Source organism: Lynx rufus, unplaced genomic scaffold (assembly GCF_022079265.1).
Source record: "Lynx rufus isolate CCGP_SWC_20201006 ecotype Redwood Valley unplaced genomic scaffold, mLynRuf1.p SCAF_9, whole genome shotgun sequence".
NCBI classification, from domain to species: Eukaryota; Metazoa; Chordata; class Mammalia; order Carnivora; family Felidae; genus Lynx; species Lynx rufus.
In genome coordinates this window covers 38879751-38899718 of record NW_025814897.1, presented here as the reverse complement: position 1 = coordinate 38899718, position 19968 = coordinate 38879751, and the positions used below count along the sequence as shown (strand labels likewise).

The 19968-nt window shown below is 42.0% G+C and overlaps 2 protein-coding genes across 2 annotated transcripts; both read left to right on the top strand.

Annotated features, from left to right (window-relative positions):
* The first annotated feature begins 7148 nt into the window (after nucleotides 1–7148).
* On the top strand, nucleotides 7149–10235 carry LOC124505901 (lysine-specific demethylase 4D-like). The gene is made up of 3 exons (XM_047071963.1): nucleotides 7149–7172; nucleotides 8257–10029; nucleotides 10125–10235. The coding sequence occupies exons 1-3, from the start codon at nucleotides 7149–7151 to the stop codon at nucleotides 10233–10235; spliced, it is 1908 nt and encodes a 635-aa protein (XP_046927919.1).
* Nucleotides 10236–10337: 102 nt separating this feature from the next.
* LOC124505900 (lysine-specific demethylase 4D-like) lies at nucleotides 10338–18623 on the top strand. Its single transcript, XM_047071962.1, has 2 exons — nucleotides 10338–10400; nucleotides 17880–18623. The coding sequence occupies exons 1-2, from the start codon at nucleotides 10338–10340 to the stop codon at nucleotides 18621–18623; spliced, it is 807 nt and encodes a 268-aa protein (XP_046927918.1).
* The last annotated feature ends 1345 nt before the right edge of the window (nucleotides 18624–19968 follow it).

The following is a 19968-nucleotide window of genomic DNA, read 5'->3' as shown; positions in this document are numbered from 1 at the left end:
CTCCTCCTCCCCTACTCGTGCTCTGTCTCTCTCTGTATTTCAAAAATAAATAAATATTAAAAAAATGAATTATTCTATGCAGACTATTTTGAACATGTCTGGCATTGGTAATCTCCCTATGCGTTAGCTAGCTACTTTTTAGTAATATATGCCCTATTAGTTGTAAAGAGGGACTGCTATTCATCAAAAGGTATGAAAGAGAGAGTGAAAAGGCAAATCAGGGAGAGGAAACATATATCGTATTACTCATATCCAATGCAGAGAGAATACCCAGAATATATAAAGAACTACTTCAAAGAAAGACTGACAACCCAGCAGAAAAATGGAGAAAATGCTTGATTAGGCACTTAGCCAAAGAGCATATCCATTTGGACAATATACTAAAGAAAAAATTTCTCACCCTCTTTAGTGATCCCCTGGGAAACACAAATCATAATGGGATACTCCTGCACGGCCATCTGATTAGCTAAAATAAGAAGGCTGATAAATCATCGAAGGTTTGCAAAAGTGAGGAACCACAAGCATCCTCATATGCAGCTAGTGAGTGTGTAAATTGGTAAAAACTCTCCAAAAACAGTTTGGCAGGACAAGGTTTGAATTCACGTTCTGTGACCAAGAAAGTGATTTTTAGGTATGAATGCACGTGTGTGCTCCAATGAACGTGTGTGAGAATTTTCGGAGCAACACTGTAAGAGGCCAAGGGTGGAGGCGACCCAGAGGCCCCTTGACAGTGTAAACATTTATATGGCTGAATCCATGACTGCCCTGAAACAGAACAGAGTCCAGCGATGGGCGACAACGTCAAAATGATCAAAAAAATACACAGAAGGGTACATTAACGCACACAAAGTAGGATTGTATTGATATGAATAAGGTTAAATAAAGTTTTCAAAAATGGGCACAATTTTAATTTTATGTTGTTTACCAAAATTACTACGCCCAGTGTCAGGATAGGATTAGTGTCAAAGGCAGTTGGGGCAGTAATACCAGAGGGGACGGACAAGTCACGTTCCTGGGTGTCTGGTGAGGTTTTATTTTCTTGACCTGGGTGGTGCTTGCTCTATAGTTATTTGTTAACAGAACATATAAGCTTTATACATTTCTGTAAGCACATAGTTCATGGTTTTAAAACATTAAAAGGAACCCCCCCCCTGCTTTCTGTTCTAAAACTATTAAGACCTATAGTGATTCATGAAATCATTTGATTTGTGTTGTGTTTTGTAGACTGTTTGAAAAATCTAGATTGTATTTCTAATATTTTTCATTTGAATATCACTTATTGGTGTCTTCTCTTGTTTATGTTATTTTATTATATTTAGTAATACTTTACTTTTTTAGAACAGTTTTAGATTTCTGAAAATCGAGCAGGTAGTTCAAAGAGTTCCCATTCCTCCCAACCCCTCCCACTCCCATTTCCCCCTAGTATTAATGGCTACATTTCAATGATACATTAGTTCAACGAATGAATGAATACCAATGTTATTTACTAGAACTTCCTTGTTTTTCACAAAAATGCTTATATAGAAACTTGACAATTTTGGGGAGTAGCAGTCAGTTATATTGCAGGTTGCCCCTCTGTTGGAATTCGTCTTTATTTATGATTACCCTTGGAGGAAGATTACAGAGTTACAGTGCCATTTTTGTCACACAATATCAAGGGCAGATACTATCAACATAAGTTATGACTCTCGGTGTTGACTTGGCTGAAACCATGTTCATTTCACGATCTCCATTGTAAAATGACTACCCCCACCCCACTTGCCACTCTGTACTCCTGAAGGCAGTCAGTATTCACAGCCTGCATTCAGGCAGCAGACTGTTATCCTCACCTCCTTTAGAGTGGAGTATATGCAATGTATCTGGAATCTTCTGCAGGACAGATTTATTGGTCCTTCTCAATTTGTTAATCATTTATACCAGTGTGGACTCATAGATATTCATCTTATACTTTGAGTTGTCATTCAATAGCACTTTCATTATTTTGTTGGCCAGATTGTTTGAGTTCTGGCCATTAGGAGCTCTTTCCTGTCGTTCCTGTGCCCCTTTGCGGTGACTCTCAATGTCTTTATTGGTTTAATGGGTCCTTAATTTCAAGATTTGAAGAAGCTCCAGGCTCAGGTCATCCGTTTCCTGTCCCAGTCCTAGTAACTTCTTTTCCTTCATCAGATTTGCCACTTTTTTTTTTTTAATTTTTCCCTAAAAGTATCTGTTTTCTGGGACACCTGGGTGGCTCAGCGAGCTGTGTCCTACCCTTGATTTTGGCTCAGGTCGTGATCTCATTGTTCCCGAAATCCAGCCCCTTTTGAGGCTCTGTGCTGACAACATGAGCCTGCTTGGAATTCTCTCTCTGCCCCTCTCCACTCACACTTCCTTTCTCTTCTCTTTCTCAAAATAAATAAATAAACATCTTAAAAGTATCAGTTTTCTGTTTTATTAATCATCTCTGTTTTTGCAGGTGTTCGTTTTCCTCTTCGTTTATTTATCATGGTATCATTATTCTGATTTTTTTTCCTTTTCTCTTGCATAATACCGTTTTGTTTTTCACTGAGTTCAACATACAAATCAATAGCATTTTATATGGATATTATTGTAGGCGTTATGTGGCTTCTAATTTTCAAATAAATATAGTTGTGTTCAGTTTTTTATTGCTGACTTTCAATTTTCTTTCACTGTGGTCAAAATTATGCTCAATATGTTGGTTCCATGGAAATGTTATTGCTATTTATTTTGTGGTCTTATATCAGTAATATTTTAAAAGTTTCACTATTTTTGAGGCAAAGAGAGAGAGGCAGAGAGAGAGAGGGAGAGCGAGAGAATCCCAAACAAGCTCCTTCCTGTCAGCACAAAGCCCACCAGTGGGGCTCACATTCACAAAACCGTCAGATCATGACCTGAGCCAAAATCAAGAGTGGGTGCTTAACTGACTAAGCCGTCCAGGTACCCCTTATATCAGTACATTTTTATAAGTATTTTATATGTATTCAAAAGCATTTTCCATTGTTATTCTTTGTGTGTGTGCTTTACTTCCCAGTGCTGTGTGGTTAGGCACATAAAGTACATCACTGTTACATTTTCCTAGTGAGTGTTTCTCTTTGATAACTCTAAACTTTCTTGTATCCTATAAATATATTTGATGTTAATTACAGGTATCTTTTGTTTAATGTTTGCATACTTTGACTTTCCCACTCTCCATTTTCAGCCTCTTAGTTTGCTTTGTTTAAAGATTGGTTTAAGGGGCGCCTGGGTGGCGCAGTCGGTTAAGCGTCCGACTTCAGCCAGGTCACGATCTCACGGTCTGAGTTCGAGCCCCGCGTCGGGCTCTGGGCTGATGGCTCAGAGCCTGGAACCTGTTTCCGATTCTGTGTCTCCCTCTCTCTCTTCCCCTCCCCCGTTCATGCTCTGTCTCTATCTGTCCCAAAAATAAATAAAAAAACGTTGAAAAAAAAATTTAAAGATTGGTTTAAAAAAAAACAAACAAACAAGAGATTACACAAAGTGGGATGATTACTTAAGACCCCAGCCCCAGGATTCCGTTAGATGGGCACTGATACAATTAAAATCAGCTACTGGCCGGGTATAAAGCCAGAGCATCAGGAAGTGAGCTGCATTTGGACGTGAGCTGCGAAGAGTACGAGGTCTCTCCAGGCCCTGGAGTACCTTCAGCTGGAATCAGGATTTTGTTGGTGGAAGGTAGGTCGCTTTATTTGTGCTATTTGCTCTTGTGAGCAAGAGTTATTTTCCTGTCACAAGTTTAAGTTGCTGACTGTAGTTTTATATATATTTACATTTGAGAAATACACATTGGGACCTCATTTCCTTGGGTTAAAAGAAGGCAGTAAAAACAGTTTTATTTTTAGGAGTTCTTGGGTAGCTTAGTGGGTTAAGCGTCTGACTCTTGGTTTCAGCTCAAGTCACAACCTCAAGGTTCATGAGATTCAGACCTGCGTCGGGCTCTGCACTGATGGCTTGGGATTCTCTTTCTTTCTCTTTCTCTCAAAATGAATAAATAAACTTAAAAAAAAACAGTTTTACTTTTAAACTGTGTTTTCAGACTTGTGGAGTTAATATTCTTCTTAATAACTTCTTGGTAAAAATCATAGATTTTCAGGAAAAAGCCCTGCATTCAGCAGGCTGGTATCCGGTCGAATTAAGACGGCTTCTAGAACTGGCTACTGGTTTCTAGAATTGGACTACTACCCCTGCATTAACTAGTTGCAGAATGCTATAGATATTTCTCTATGCTAACCTGTGTCTGGAAACTTTGTTGAACCCATCAGTTTTAATAATTCGTCTTTTAATGCAACATGATTAGGTTTTAATTAGATTGCTTCAAGTGTTTACCCATTAAGGTTGAGAACATCCGGTGTAAAATTAACATGAGCATTTATGTTCTGTATTTTGTTGTTTACATAAATCTTTGCGTCTATCATGGCACTTCTTTCCCTTTTTAAAAAAAATATGCATTTGGGGCGCCTGGGTGGCTCAGTCGGTTGGGCGGCCGACTTCAGCTCAGCTCACGATCTCGCGGTCCGTGAGTTCGAGCCCCGCGTCGGGCTCTGTGCTGACAGCTCAGAGCCCGGAGCCTGTCTCAGATTCTGTGTCTCCCTCTCTCTGACCCTCCCCCCGTTCATGCTTTGTCTCTCTCTGTCTCAAAAATAAATAAACGTTAAAAAAAATTAAAAAATATATGCATTAAAATAATAAAATAGGTGTTGAGTTATTTCAAATTTTTCTGCATGCCATCAGATGATAATTGTTCCATTTGATTTGTGAAGGTTTCAGTAATACTGGTAGTGTTTTTAAACCATCCTTGCAATACTTTATCATGATGTGGGTGGTTTGTTTTTTTTTTTTTTTAATGCCGTTTCTGGTAAAAATGGGATAAAATTTTATTGGAGACTTTTGCAACTTTTACCCTCAATAATGTTGGCCCTAAAGAGCGCTTATCCATTGTCAGTCCCTCTAGGTTTGGCTCCCAGGTTATGCTGGTAGCCTCACAAACAAACTGAATATCATAGTCTAGAAAATTTGTATGAGGCAAGAGTTAGAATCCACTTGTAAAATGGCGTATTAGGTTTTTATGGGTCATACTTAAACAACTTGTTTTATTTTTATTAAGTTTATTAGTATATATAAGTATTCTAGTTTTTTCTTGCACCCATCTAGGATATTTGCACTTTTGAGAAAATTGTCCATTTTTAGTTTTCAAAGTTAGTAGCACCAAGTTATTTATAAAATTCAATTATAATTTAAAAAATTCTCTACTAGATGTTCTGCTGTACATCCTCTTATCAAAATGTGGGCTATTTGTATTTTTCATGCTTATGTCTTTTCACTTCTAATTGTCTTTATTAGAATCAGGTTTTGGTTTTGGTGATCACTTCTACTTAAGTTTATTTGTTTATTTTGAGAGACAGAGAGACAGAGAGAATCCCAGGTAGGCTCCAAGCTGTCGGTGTGGAGCCCGATGCGGAGCTCCGTCTCATGAATCACGGAATCATAACCTGAACAGAAACAGCGTAGGATACCTACCCCACCAAGCCCTTGGTGATCATTTCTATTGGGTAAAATGTTTCATTCGAAATTGTTTGAGCTCATATCTTTGTTTTCCTTTCCTTAGTTTACCTTTGAGGTTAATTCACCCAGGGCTTCACTCATTTATTTACAAACTTGCTCCATTATTCTTGGTTCAGTTAGATGTTTCTCTTTTTTCTGTCTCATGCTTTGCCCTCAATTCCTTTTTTTTTTTTTAATCTTAACTTTACTGAGGTATAATTGACATTAAGAGTTGTGAAATACTGAAAGTGAACATTGTGGTGATTTGATGTATGTACACACATTGTAAGAGGATTCGCCCGTCGAGATGATTAATACAACAATCAGCTCACATATTTACTTTTTTTAAATGTATTTTTTGGTGAGAACGTTTAAGTTCTATACTCATAAAATTTCAATTCTACAGCACAGTTTTATGAACTAGAGTCACCATGGTTTACATTGGATCCTCAGAACTTAGTCGTCTTATACCTGAAATTTTGTAGCTTTTTACCAGCCTCCCCCTATTTTTCTCACCCCCAGCCCCCAGGAACTGCTATTACATTCTGTTTCTGTAAGTTTCACTCTTTTTTTTTTATTTTTAATTTGTTGATTCCACACATAAGTGATACCATGCAGTATTTGTCTTTCTCTATCTGGTTTATTTCACTTAGCATAATGCCTTGAGGTCTACGTTGTCCCCTAAGCCAGATTTGCATCTTTCTCAGGACTGAATGGTATACCCTTGTGTGTGTGTGTGTGTGTGTGTGTGTGTGTGTGTGTGTGTATCACATCACATCTTCTTTTTTTTAATAGGGAGGTTGAGAGTTATGTTTTATTAAAGATTAATGAACATATAGTATCATATTATACTGGTTTCAGATATACATCACAATGACTCAACAATCCTTTTTCAAAATAAGTTTATTGTCAAATCGGCTTACATACAACACCCAGTCCTCATCCCAACAAGTGCCCTCCTCAATGCCCATCACCACTTGCCCCTCTCCCCCACACCCCATCAACCCTCAGTTTGTTCTCTGTATTTAAGAGTCTCTGATGGTTTGCCTCCTTCCCTCTCTGTAACTTCTTTTTCCCCTACCCTTCCCCCATACGTTATGTTTCTCAAGGTCCACATATGAGTGAAAACATATAATATCTGTGTTTCTCTGACTGACTTATTTCATTTAGCATAATACCCTCCAGTTCCATTCACATTGCTGCAAATGGCATGATTTTATTCTTTCTCATTGCCAAGTAGTATTCCATTGTGTATATAAACCACAATTTATTTATCCATTCATCAGTTGATGGACATTTAGGCTCCTTCCATATTTTGCATATCATTGAAAGTGCTGCTATAAACGTTGGGGTACAAGTGCCCCTCTGCATCAGCACTCCTGTATCCCTTGGGTAAATTCCTAGCAGTGCTATTCCTGGTCATAGGATAGTTCTATTTTTAATTTTTTGAGGAACCTCCACACTGTTTTCCAGAGTAGCTGCACCAGTTCGCTTTCCCACCAAGAGTGCAAGAGGGTTCCTGTTTCTCCACATCCTCGTCAGCATCTAGAGTCTCCTGATTTGCTTGTTTTAGCCAATGACTCAACAACTCTATGCATTACTTAGTGCTCATCATGGTAAGTGTGCTCCTTAATCCCCATCACCTATTTCACCCTTCTCCCTACTCACCTCCCTTCTGGAGACCACCAGTTTGTTCTCTGTATTTAGGAGTCTGGTTTTTTGTATATCTCTTTTTCCTTTGCTTGTTTATGTGTTTTGGTTCTTAAATTCCACATGTGAGTGACATCATATGGTATCTGTCTTTGACTTACTTCATTTTACCACAGTTCACTCACTAGGTCCATACACATGGTTGGAAATGGCAGGATCTCATTCTTTCTTACGGCTGAGTAATATTCCATTGTATATATACCACTTCTTCCTTATCCATTCATTAATGGATATGCACTGGGGTGCGTCCATATCTTGCTATTGTGAATAACACTGCAGGAAGCATGGGGTACAGACATATCTTCGATACTGTTTTCAGTTTCCTTCAGGTATATACCAAGAAGTGGATTGCTAGATATCATATGGTAGCTCTATTGAATTTTTTGAGGATCCTCCATACTATTTTCCATAGTGGCTACATCCGTTTACATTCCTACCAACAGTACAGTTTTTGCACTGAAATTCCAACTTGAAGTTAACGTCGCTAGACCGATTTTGTTTATTTTGATGCTACGTTAGTGTTTCTTTTGTCATTCCTTTATTTTCAAATATTTTGTGCTCTTTCCTTTAGATTTAGCCTTCAAACTTTCTCGAAGAGGCTCTCTGCTCCAGTGAGGTGAGGCGCCACGCATGCACTGAGGCAGGCGCCATCAGGAGAAGCCTCAGAGACGCGCGGCTCCAACTGAGGAAGCCTCAGAACCGCAGGCTGAGCCAGGACTTGGTGCAGAGGGCGTGCGCCACTGGGAAACACTCTATTTCCTTCCAGCGCGAGATGCTGCCCCGAGTGGCATCCCCCACGCCGTGAACAGGCAAGCCTGGAAGAGATATCACTTCATTTGTTTAAAATTTCAAGTCCCAACTACTGCCTCACTCACATGACACAGCTTTTTTTTTTTTTTTTTTTTTTTTTTTAAATAAAGAAAGACTAGAGAAGGTATTATATTACCCCCCCTGCTTCCTCGGGTATCTAAAACATACCTGAGACCCCAGGAGTCAGTTACTTATTACATTGCAGCCATGAAGCAGCCTAAGAACCCAAGTTATACAATCATGACCTTTCACCCAACCACAGAAGAATTTAAAGATTTCCCCAGATATATTGCGTACATGGAATCCAAAGGGGCACACCGCGCAGGCCTGGCCAAGGTGATTCCCCCCAAGGAATGGAAAGCCAGGCAGACCTATGATGATATCAGTGACATCTTAATAGCAACTCCCCTCCAGCAGGTGGTCTCTGGGCGGGCAGGTGTGTTTACTCAATACCATAAAAAGAAGAAAGCCATGACAGTGGCGGAGTATCGCCAAGTGGCAAACAGCGGAAAGTATCGGACTCCGCCACACTCGGATTTTGAGGATTTGGAGCGAAAGTATTGGAAAACCCGCCTGTACGATTCTCCGATTTATGGCGCTGACATCAGCGGCTCCTTGTTTGCGGAAAGCACTCAACAGTGGAACCTTGGCCACCTGGGAACCATCCAGGACCTGCTGGAGCAGGAGTGCGGCGTGGTCATCGAGGGCGTCAACACGCCCTACCTGTACTTTGGCATGTGGAAGACCACCTTCGCCTGGCACACGGAGGACATGGACCTTTACAGCATCAACTACCTGCACTTCGGGGAGCCCAAAACCTGGTACGCGGTGCCCCCGGAGCACGGCCGGCGCCTGGAGCGCCTGGCCACCGAGCTGTTCCCGGGCAGTGCCCGCGCCTGTGACGCCTTCCTGCGGCACAAGGTGGCTCTCATCTCGCCCACGGTCCTCAAGGACAACGGGATCCCCTTCAATCGGATCACTCAGGAGGCTGGCGAGTTCATGGTGACGTTTCCCTACGGCTACCACTCTGGCTTCAACCACGGCTTCAACTGCGCAGAAGCCATCAACTTCGCCACCCCGCGATGGATCGACTATGGCAAAGTGGCGTCTCAGTGCAGCTGCGGGGAGACCAGGGTCACCTTCTCCATGGACGCCTTCGTGCGCATCCTGCAGCCTGAGCGCTATGAGCTGTGGAAGCGCGGGCAGGACCGGGCTGTTGTGGACCACACGGAGCCCACCTCGCCAGACAAGGGGGAGCTCAGCGCCTGGAGGGAGGCCCAAGCTCCCCGGAGAGCCCAGCTGGGCCTGAGGCACCTCCCACCCCGCCGGGCCACGCGCACCCCTCGGCCTGTGGCCGCTAGTGGTGGGACTGGCCGTCGCACCCCAATGTGCCTGGCCTCCCCACGCTCCTTGCCGGCCCAGAGTTCTTCCTCTGATGCCCAGTCTGGGCTTGTCCCCGCCTGCACTTCCCAGGAGCCTGGCCCCACCCGACCACCGACCCCGATTCCCTCTGCCCGAGATGTTCATCCCTCAATGGGCAGATGTGGTCCTGGTCGTCGTCCTCGGGAACAAGGGGCCCGGGGGCCCAGCATCCAGGCCCGGGCCAAGAGGCGTCTCTCGGTGGGAACAATGCACACAGCCCAGTACCCTGAGGCTCTGCCCCTCCCTATGAATGGACTCTTCATGGTCAATCCTGAACCACTGAGCCCCAGACACCAGTTTTATGCTGAAGCTTCTGGGTGCTGTTGTGCCCCTGATCTTCAACCCTTAGGGCCTCCATTGGATCCTGAGAATGCGATGCACCCTGGCCCTTGCCTGCTATCCCTGGACAACATCACAATCAACTTCTCTGACAATTTCCCACTGACTTGCCCCAATGTCACTGGGACTCAGAGAAGATTCCCCAAGGACTCTGATGGGGATTGCAAGGCCCCTGTGGACCTCCCTGAGGTTGTAATGATGGACCACACTTATGCCTCTATGAATCTGACCCCAGCTCCAGTTGCCAGACCTTCCTGCACCCCTGACTGTGATCCTCTGGGTTCAAGTCTGAGGCAGTTGCCCTCTTTGAGCCCTGGGATGTGTTCACCACCCATGGAAGATCTCCAGCCTTTGAGCTCATGACTATTGAAGATTTTGCCCAGTATGGCTGTATCTGACCCTCAACCCCAGGAACCACAGAAGCTCTCAGGCCCACAACAATTCTGTGCTGGGCCTGTCCCAGAGGTGCTTTATTTTCTAGAAAAGACGTATCCCCAAAGATGCCAGATACTGTCTCCTGCTATGACAACCAGGACGCCCAGGGGCTCCCAACAGCTGTTGTAGTACGTTGTAGTACTTCTCAGGGAATCTCAGCTCACTGAGCATGGAAAGGTCTTTGGTCTGTGCGTTGGCCGAGATGTCATGGTGCTGCTTGTTTGTGATATCGCCCTAAGGATATTTCGCCCACAGTAATTTGGGGCAACATTGGGTGATGCTGAGAATCGGAGCCCTTTCATCCCCATATTGTATCTGGGCCTCTGAATCATGATGCTGGCTTCCACTGGACATGCTTCATGCCACTGCTCATGTTGAAACTAGACCTAATTGAGTCTGTCAGCCAATTCTGCCTCAGGGATCTTTGTAACTTTATTTTCTTAAAGTTGCATCTGCAAAGCAAGGAAAGTCTAAAATCCTTAACATATATTTTCAGTATCAAGATTATTTATGAGATACCTTCTTAAAAACAAGACAACAGGTCCTAAATGGAGTGTCTTATGCTAAACGCCATGTCACTAAACAGAGACTTCATTTGTGTTTAAATGGAGAAATGGAGGCTTCATCCAGTTAATCAGGAATCGTCTGATCAGTATCAGTTAGGTTATCTGCTGATAGACTCCTTCCATCCTCTAAAGGAATGTAATCCCCATAATCAACTCAATTTTTTTTGCCTAGTATAATTTCCTTCTTCCTCTTCCTTTCTGCCTATAAAAGTCTTTCATTTTGGAGCTCCTTTCTATTGGCTAGATCGGATGCTGCCTGATTCGAATTGATTTTTTGCTCAAATAAACTTTTACAATTTTTACTCTGCCTCCAGTTTTCTTTGAACAGTCTGAAACAAGAGTGTCTAGAAGAGTTAATAGTGAAAGAACAAGCAAAACAATACCAAGTAAAATACAAACAGAAAGTAGGGGTCATGGATCTTTGCATCAGACAGATTAGACTCAAGGGCAAAAGGTACACAGAAAGGCTTTTTATGATGCCTATGGCTAAATTTCACCCAGAAAATACAGCAGTCATGAATATCCATGCAACTTTGACAAAGTATAAATTACTTTCTAGATGAAAGGTAAATTTCAAAACATAGCTTAAAAAAAAGTTGAGAGAATCGCATTAAAATAGGAGAATTTAAGTTACCATAGTTATAATTTATAATAATAATAATAATAATAATTTATAATAATAGACATTTGGTCTTCATCCCTGCCTCTGGTATAGAGCTCCTAAAACCCTTGGAATTCCTAAAAAATACGAGTGATAAGGTGTCTTTTGTTGTGTTAATGATGCAATTTTTGGAAAGTCCCAAGTCACCTTAATGTGACTGACCAGAGGAATCAACCTTGTGAATGGATGGTTGGAACTTTCACTCCCACAGCCTTGACCTCCAAGGGAGGGGAAGAGAGACTGGAGGTTGAGTCAATCGCCAATGGGCAATGATTTAACCATTCAGGCTTATGTAATGAAGCTTCCCTAAAAGCCTGAGCAGAGTGGGTTTGGAGAGCTCCTAAGTCCGTGAACACCTTGGGGTGCTGGGAGAGCCGTGCACCTGGAGAGGGCCAGGAAACTCTGCACACGTTCCCTCTACCTTGCCCTGTGCGTCTTTTCCATCCGGGTCTTTCTGAGTCCTATCCTTTCATAAAAAATGAAGATCTAGTAAGTAAAATGTTTTCTGAGTTCTGTTAGCCATTCTAGTGAATTAGTCAAACTGAAAAAAGGGGTTGAGGCAGCCTCTGATTTATAGCCAGTTGGTCAGAAGTATAGGCAAGTACGGGGTGGGGTGCAAGGGTTGGGGGTGGGGGAGCGTGGCAGTCTTGACCCTTTAACCTGTAGGGTCTGACACTATCTCCAGATAGATAGTTTCAGAAATGAGCTGAATTCTCAGACATGGTAGTGTTCTGAGCATTGGTGGTGGTGCTGGTGTGGGGAAACTGGAACACATATTGTAATTGGATGTTCAGGACCCCTTACTTAGTGCAAGACAGAAAAAATGGACAAACTTAATGATGTTGAAAACTTAACATTAACAATAAAGGCAGACTTATGAACCTGGTAATAGACAATACTTGCTTTTGTGACCTGCCAATGGATCAATCGCAAAAACTGACATATATTAGTGTGAAAAAAATCAATAAATTCCCTAAACAAAGAAAAAAATCAAACAGTAATTATCATGCAATAAAACTAGAAATTAATTTAAAAAAATTTTTTTAATGTTTATTTATTTTTGAAAGAGAGACAGAGCACGAGTGGGGTAGTCAGATATAATATATAAATATATATATAAATATATATTATATATAAAAATATATAATATATATAATATATATATTATATATATAAATATATATAATATATATAAAATATATAAATATATATGTTATATATAAAACATATATATATGTTATATATATATTATATACAAATATATATATATATATAAAATATATAAATATATATGTTATATATATAAATATATATAAAATATATAAATATATATGTTATATATATAAATATATATAATATATATATTATCTATTATATATATAATAGATAATACATATAATATATATAATAGTCAGATGTTATTTATGAACACTTACACAAAAGTTTTGAATTAAAAATTAGCTAAGACAGTGTAACTATATTATAAAAATAACCCAATGACTAAATGGGATTTATTGCAGGAGGGTAATGACAGTTTAAACTAAGAAAATCTGGTAATATAACTTACCTAATTAATAGATCCAAGAAGAAAAGTTGAATGACAATTTTCATAAATGTTGATATGCATTTGACAAAATTCAACACTCAGTCTTGTTTTATTTATTTATTTATTTATTTATTTATTTATTTATTTATTTAATTTTTTTATTTGAGAGACAGTACTCATGTGTGTGAGCAGGGAGAATGGGACAAAGGGAGAGAGAGAGAATCTTAAGCAGGCTCCATGCTCAGCATGGGTCTTGATCCCAGAACCCTGGGATCATGACCTGAGCTGAAATCAAGAATCAGATGTTCAACCGACTGAGCCACCCAGGTGCCCCTCAGTCTTGTTCTAAGCACACCCTCATGTAAGAATCAGTGAATAACAATTCCTTAAAATGAAAACATTGTCTCTAGCTAGTTAGCTATTTTAGCCCCAAAGCCAACATTTTACTTAAGGTAGAAATATTTGAGACATTTCTACCAGTAATTAAAATAGAGTTAGAGGTATTAACCAATGCAAAATATTAGAACTGTAAGTGATGGAAGATAAGTGATAAAATTACTTTTTTTTTTAAGTAGGTATGATTAAATACCTGGAAAACCCAAGGAGGAAGCTAGTTAAAGTTTACTTTTTTTTCCTCTTACTCTACCCTAGCAGGGCTCTGTGCAGTCCAGATTTTAATTCTTGCAAGAAGTCAATCAAAATTTTGTTGTTCATCTACAATGAGTAGCAAAAAGGAGAGAACTTAGAGAGCCCAACATTTGGGGATTTTCAATTAGGTAAAAAAAAATTATTGGGTATATATTATGCAAACTGAAAGGATAGTCAGCATTGGTTAAGAATTCTTAAAGTCAAGATTTTAGAAAAGGTGAGATCTCAGGGTGACTAACTTGGGGTGAGGATAAAGATCATTTAATAAAAGGGAGGAGGTGAAGGAACTGAGTGATCAGTTTGCTGAAGGATGTTAAGGAAACTCTTGTGACCAGGGCACCTGGGTGGCTCAGTGTGTTAAGCTTCTGACCCTTTTTTATGTTTATTTTTATTTTTTTACTGTTTTATTTATTTTTGAGAGACAGAGAGAGACTGAACTGAGCAGGAGAGGAGCATAGAGAGAGGGAGACACAGAATCTGAAGCAGGCTCCAGGCTCTGAGCTGTCAGCACAGAGCCAGACACTGGACTTGAACTCATGAACTGCGAGATCATTGCCTGAGCCAAGGGCAGACACTAAACCAACTGAGCCACCCAGGCGCCCCAAACATCTAACTCTTGATTTCGGCTCCTGTCATGCATGATCTCACAGTTCTGTGAGATCGAGCCTTGAGTCAGGCTCTGCGCTGTCAGCTTGGGATTTTCTCTCTCTCTCTTTCAAAATAAATAAATACACTTAAGAAGAAAATAAAAGAAAACTCTTGCGACCTTTTATGCTTTTCTTGTTTACTTCAGTGGTCGCCCACACGCAGCCAGTACGATTGCTCCTGAACAACATGGGTTTGAACTTGGAGAGTCCACTAGTACGTGGATTCGTTCCGAAAAATACAGTACAGTACTGGAAATGAGTTTGCTCTTCCTTTTAACTCTCTTAATAATATTTTCTTTACCCTAGTTTACTTTATTGTAAGAATTCGGTACATAAAACAAACAACACAAAATACGGGCTAATTGGCTGTTTATGTTATCAGTAAGGCTTCTGGTCAACAGTAGGCTATTAGTAGTTGAGTTCTGAGGGAGTCAAAAGTTATACACAGATTTCAGCTGTGTGGGGGCATTATCACCTCTAACACCCAAATTGTTCAAAGGTTGACTGTATTTTAAACTTGCAACTGTTCCCAGAACTTCCATTTTATCATTCCTCTCATTTTTGGCAGATGACCTTAATCCCTACTTCCTGATGAAGGTTCCGAAATGATCCCAGACCTCTCTCCTCTGAACTCCTGTAACACTCGGTAACACTTTATTGAGCACAGACAATATGCCAGGAGCCGTAGGCACCAAGCATCAAGGTGAGCGGTTCATTTAATGTTCAAAATCACCGTATTGTCTTACCTTCCCCATGGGAATAAACGTCTTTTCAGGAAGGTCTAAGACTTGACTCATTTTTGTGTTCTCCATTAATCCTATCTCGATAACTTCAGCATTGTAGTCACTCAATTCATGTTGATTTGGGTCAATGATTTGGTGAAATCATCTAGCTAGTTTTCCCTCTTTCCTGACTAAACGTTTCTCTACATCCTTGTTTCTACCTTTCTTGTGGCTTTCGATTTTAATTCTATCTTGAATTACAGTGAGGAGCCATGGGATTGGATTAGCATATAGCTGATTTAATTAAAACGCTATTATTGGAGGGCACCTGGCTGGCTGAGTCAGCAGAGCATGTGACTCTTGATCTCAGGGTCTTGAGTTCAAGCCCCTCTTTGGGTGTAGAGCTTACTTAAAAAATAAAAATAAAGTAAGTAAAATGTTATTGGCTTATCAGCCCATTCCTTTTCATTTTGAGGATGGCTCCATTAAGAAAGCGCTTTATGCGGCTGGGGTTGTCTCATTTAAAATCAGGATTTCGGATCAGTGTAAGATAGGTTATATATTATTCTGTTCTTTTTTTCTCGTTAAATGTGTGAAATTGGTAGAAAGGAAGAACTTTCTCTGTTACAAGTTTAAAGCTTCTGTTTTTCAGTTGTGGGACCAGTTTTATTTTTACATTGGAAATCTGATAGGTAGAGTTTCCATTTCTCCTTGATTAAAAATGAATATATATAGGGGCGCCTGGGTGGCTCAGTCAGTTAAGCATCTGACTCTTGATATCAGCTCAGGTCATGATCTCACGGTCATGGGATCAAGCCCAACTATGGGCTCAGTGCAGAACGTGCAGGCTGCTTGGGATTCTCTCTCTCCTCCTCTCTCTGCTCCTACCCCATGCATGCTCTTTCTCAAAAAAAAAAAAAAAAGAAAATATATACACACACACACACACACACACATATTTAGTTATTGTCTCATGGGTGGTAACTAGTTTTGCTATGTTGTCATGTTCAAAGTTTTAAAGACAGATTTTTATCAGGTAAAGTCTTCATTTTATGGGAAACTAAAGGAATAGACCAGAGTTGGACATGAATGATTTTGGAGGATACTGAGGGAGTAGATAAGAACAGTGCTGAGAAGATTCAATTTTTGATGGCACACGTAGAGCCATCAATCCATGCTGCTTCATTGTGAGGTTGCATTCAAGGGGGAAAACATATTTCTGGATCTTAGAAAACGCTCATGTGAAATCAGGATCGCATATTATTGGACAGTTGCCTGTTTACTTCCCCACCCTTGTTCTTAGAAACAAATAAAGGTGAAAGAGATTAAGGCAAGAACTATTTACATTTGAAATAGTTTCAAATTTTTAAATCTTTACTTTTTATTTTAGCGATTAAAAACATTTTGGGGGCGTCTGGGTGGCTCAGTCGGTTAAGAGTCGACTTCAGCTCAGGTCACAATCTCACCTTTCATGAGTTCGAGCCTTGGGTCGGCTCTATGCTGAGAGCTGGGAGCCTGGAGCCTGCTTCGGATTCTGTGTCTCTCTTTCTCTGCCCTTCCTCTGTTTGTGCTCTGTCTCTCCCGCCATCTCAGAATAAATAAACATTAAAAAACAATTTAAAGAACATTTTAAAAAATTTTATCAAATCTTCAGACTATTGAAGCATGTGGGTTTTTGCATCTTTCCACATTCAGGTTTCAAACACATATTTTGACCCCAAATAAGTTTTATTTTAGGGGGATGATAACAAACTGAGGTTGCTAGCAGTGGAAAAGAACATTTTAGAGTCTGATTGATCTGCTGACAATGGAATTATATTGGAGCTGATTGGATAAAAATGATCTTCTCAATTGCGTCTACCTTCAACAATTGGTTTTGATTGAAATGCTGGTCAAAAAATACCCCATTTCCTTTGTGCAAGAACCTACCGAAAGTAGGGTTTCCATTCCTGAATGAATTGGCAAGCTGGGAGGTATTCTTACAATTTTAGTTGCTTAAAGAGTTCAAGTTAGAACTGGTGATGATGTGTGACGTATATGAGAGGTTTTATCATTGCAGTAATTAATACCTATGTTTATATGATTGTGGTTTCGTGTGGACCCTTCAGCTGTATATATCCAGACAGACCTTGGGATTTGGGACTTCGATGCTTATTAATTTAAAACCATAGTGTCTCAGGACATGGCATATAGAATCTAAGTTTTTTTTAATTTTTTTTAAATGTTTTTATTTATCTTTGAGACAGAGAGAGACAGAGCATGAGGAGGGGAGGGGCAGAGAGAGAGGGAGACACAGAATCCGAAGCAGGCTTCAGGCTCCGAGCTGGCAGCACAGAGCCCACGCGGGGCTCGAACTCACGGACCGTGAGATCATGACCCGAGCTGAAGTCGGACGATTAACCAACTGAGCCACCCAGGCGCCCCTCTAAGTTTTTTACAATAATGACATTTCATCCTGCGGTGAAAAAAAAATTAACATTACGGAAATAATGTTGCCTCCATGGAATCCAAAGACAGGCACAGAACAGGCCTAGCTAAAGAAATGGAAAACCAGGGTGTCTGATACAGCTGCAATAGCCACTCCTTTCCAGCAGGGGGCGAGGGGGAGGGGAGCGTGTCTACTAAATTTGCCAAATGAACAGGCCCGGCTGCGGGGGGAGTACCGCCAGCTGGCGGGAAAAGTTCAAGTGTCAGATCCAAGCATAAAATTCGGAGCGAAAATATTTGAAGACACCCTTATACATATGACCAAATTGTGGCATTAGAAATCAATGCTTCTTTACATGATCAAAACGCTGACACCTGGGGACCATCCAGGGCCTGCTGGAGCAGGAGTGCGGCGTGGTCATCGAGGGCGTCAACACGCCCTACCTGTACTTTGGCATGTGGAAGACCACCTTCGCCTGGCACACGGAGGACATGGACCTTTACAGCATCAACTACCTGCACTTCGGGGAGCCCAAAACCTGGTACGCGGTGTCCCCGGAGCACGGCCGGCGCCTGGAGCGCCTGGCCACCGAGCTGTTCCCGGGCAGTGCCCGCGCCTGTGACGCCTTCCTGCGGCACAAGGCGGCTCTCATCTCGCCCACGGTCCTCAAGGACAACGGGATCCCCTTCAATCGGATCACTCAGGAGGCTGGCGAGTTCATGGTGACGTTTCCCTACGGCTACCACTCTGGCTTCAACCACGGCTTCAACTGCGCAGAAGCCATCAACTTCGCCACCCCGCGATGGATCGACTATGGCAAAGTGGCGTCTCAGTGCAGCTGCGGGGAGGCCAGGGTCACCTTCTCCATGGACGCCGTCGTGCGCATCCTGCAGCCTGAGCGCTATGAGCTGTGGAAGCGCGGGCAGGACCGGGCTGTTGTGGACCACACGGAGCCCACCTCGCCAGACAAGGGGGAGCTCAGCGCCTGGGGGGGTGAGGGGGGAGGTCTGCCCAGAATCTCCACCCAGTTGGCAGACATGAGTTGTCATCATCGTCCTCAGGAACAGGAGGCTCAGGAGTCAACTGCCCATGCCTGGGCCAAGACGCGCTGCATACTCCGGACCCGAGGCTAGTCCTGCCCCAGGACAATGCTGGGTATCAGACCCCTGCAACCTGCCATCGTGCTACGGCTTCCACAGCTCAGAGTCCTTGAACGGACCTTGCTTCCTCCGGTCCCTCCCAGTCCTTCCTGGTTGCCTCAGATATGCCACCACTTGACACTGTTAACAATCGTTGGAGCTCTGGGCCAAGGTGGAGTTTGCAAAACGCTGTTATGTTTCTGGTAGAGCCCTCCCCAAATGCTGCTGAACTCTGGATCTCCGGCAGTAAATAGCATCAGTTCCTTGGTTTCATTTACGTCTCTGAGCTTGTTATGGTTAAGAAGATTAGGTTTGGCATCAACCAGATTCAAATCCTAGCTCTGTCACTCACTAGAGGTTACGGGAACCTGAGCAGGTCAATGCACCCTTTCAGAGCTTCAGAGCCCTCCTCTGGAAAATGGGACACTAGGCAGATTGTTGTGAGGACCTTATTAGCTAAGGTGTGAAACCATCTTTTTTTTTTTTTTTCTTTTATGTAGGCTCTACGCCCAAGTTGGGGCTTGAACTCATCACCCTGACATCAAGAGTCAAATGCTCTACTGACTGAGCCAGCCAGGCACCCTGCATTAAACCATCTCTCTCTCTCTCTCTTTTTTTTTAAGTGTATTTATTTATTTTGACAGACAGAGTGTGAGTGGGGGAGGGGTAGAGAAAGAGGGAGGATCTCAAGCCAGCTTTGCCCAGACAGGGCTTGAACTCAAGAAACCATGAGATCATGACCTGAGCAGAAATCAGGAGGCAGTCGCTTAACCAATTGAGTCACCCAAGTGCCCCGCATTAAACCACCTTTTAACAGTGCCTACCATGAACTGCCCTATACTCAACCAACAGTAATTAACATTTTTATCTTGATTGCCTCTTTAGGGGCCACCTGGGAATGTGGGCTCTGCCTAATCTTTGGAAAAGTCTGGGTCAGAAGAGGAAAGATTTTACATGAGCACTCGCAGAATGAAAATAGAAGAGAAAGTCCAAAGGAGACTTATAATTACTTTTTGGGAAGGGAGCTGAAACTCAGACTAAAGACATTAAGAGGGGAGTCTGTAAGGTGCTAAGAGTGTGTGAGTGTGTGTGTGTGGGGGGGGGGGGGTGTGCGTGTTGTTTCCTTCTGTTCTCCTGCAGCTGTAAGGAGTGAAGCCTTTGTTTTCCTGGAGCAGCAAGGAAATAGGGAGGTAGATTTTCTCTTTCTCCAGCGAGGCTTGGGGATAGAAGAAGGAGACAGGTGTGGCCATAAAGAGGCCGGGAAGATGGGCCCTAGTCCCCAGGATCCACGGTAGACAAGAAAGGAGACTTGGGCAAGCCTGCCTGGGCCTAGAGAGGT

Coding starts and splice junctions, on each gene's coding strand:
- LOC124505901 (XM_047071963.1), top strand. CDS start 7,149: ATGCATTACTTAGTGCTCATCATG. Junction 7,173..8,256: donor ATTACTTAGTGCTCATCATG/GTAAGTGTGCTC, acceptor CTGAGACCCCAG/GAGTCAGTTACTTATTACAT. Junction 10,030..10,124: donor CTGTGGACCTCCCTGAGGTT/GTAATGATGGAC, acceptor TCTGGGTTCAAG/TCTGAGGCAGTTGCCCTCTT.
- LOC124505900 (XM_047071962.1), top strand. CDS start 10,338: ATGCCAGATACTGTCTCCTGCTATGACAACCAGGACGCCCAGGGGCTC. Junction 10,401..17,879: donor GGCTCCCAACAGCTGTTGTA/GTACGTTGTAGT, acceptor GGGACCATCCAG/GGCCTGCTGGAGCAGGAGTG.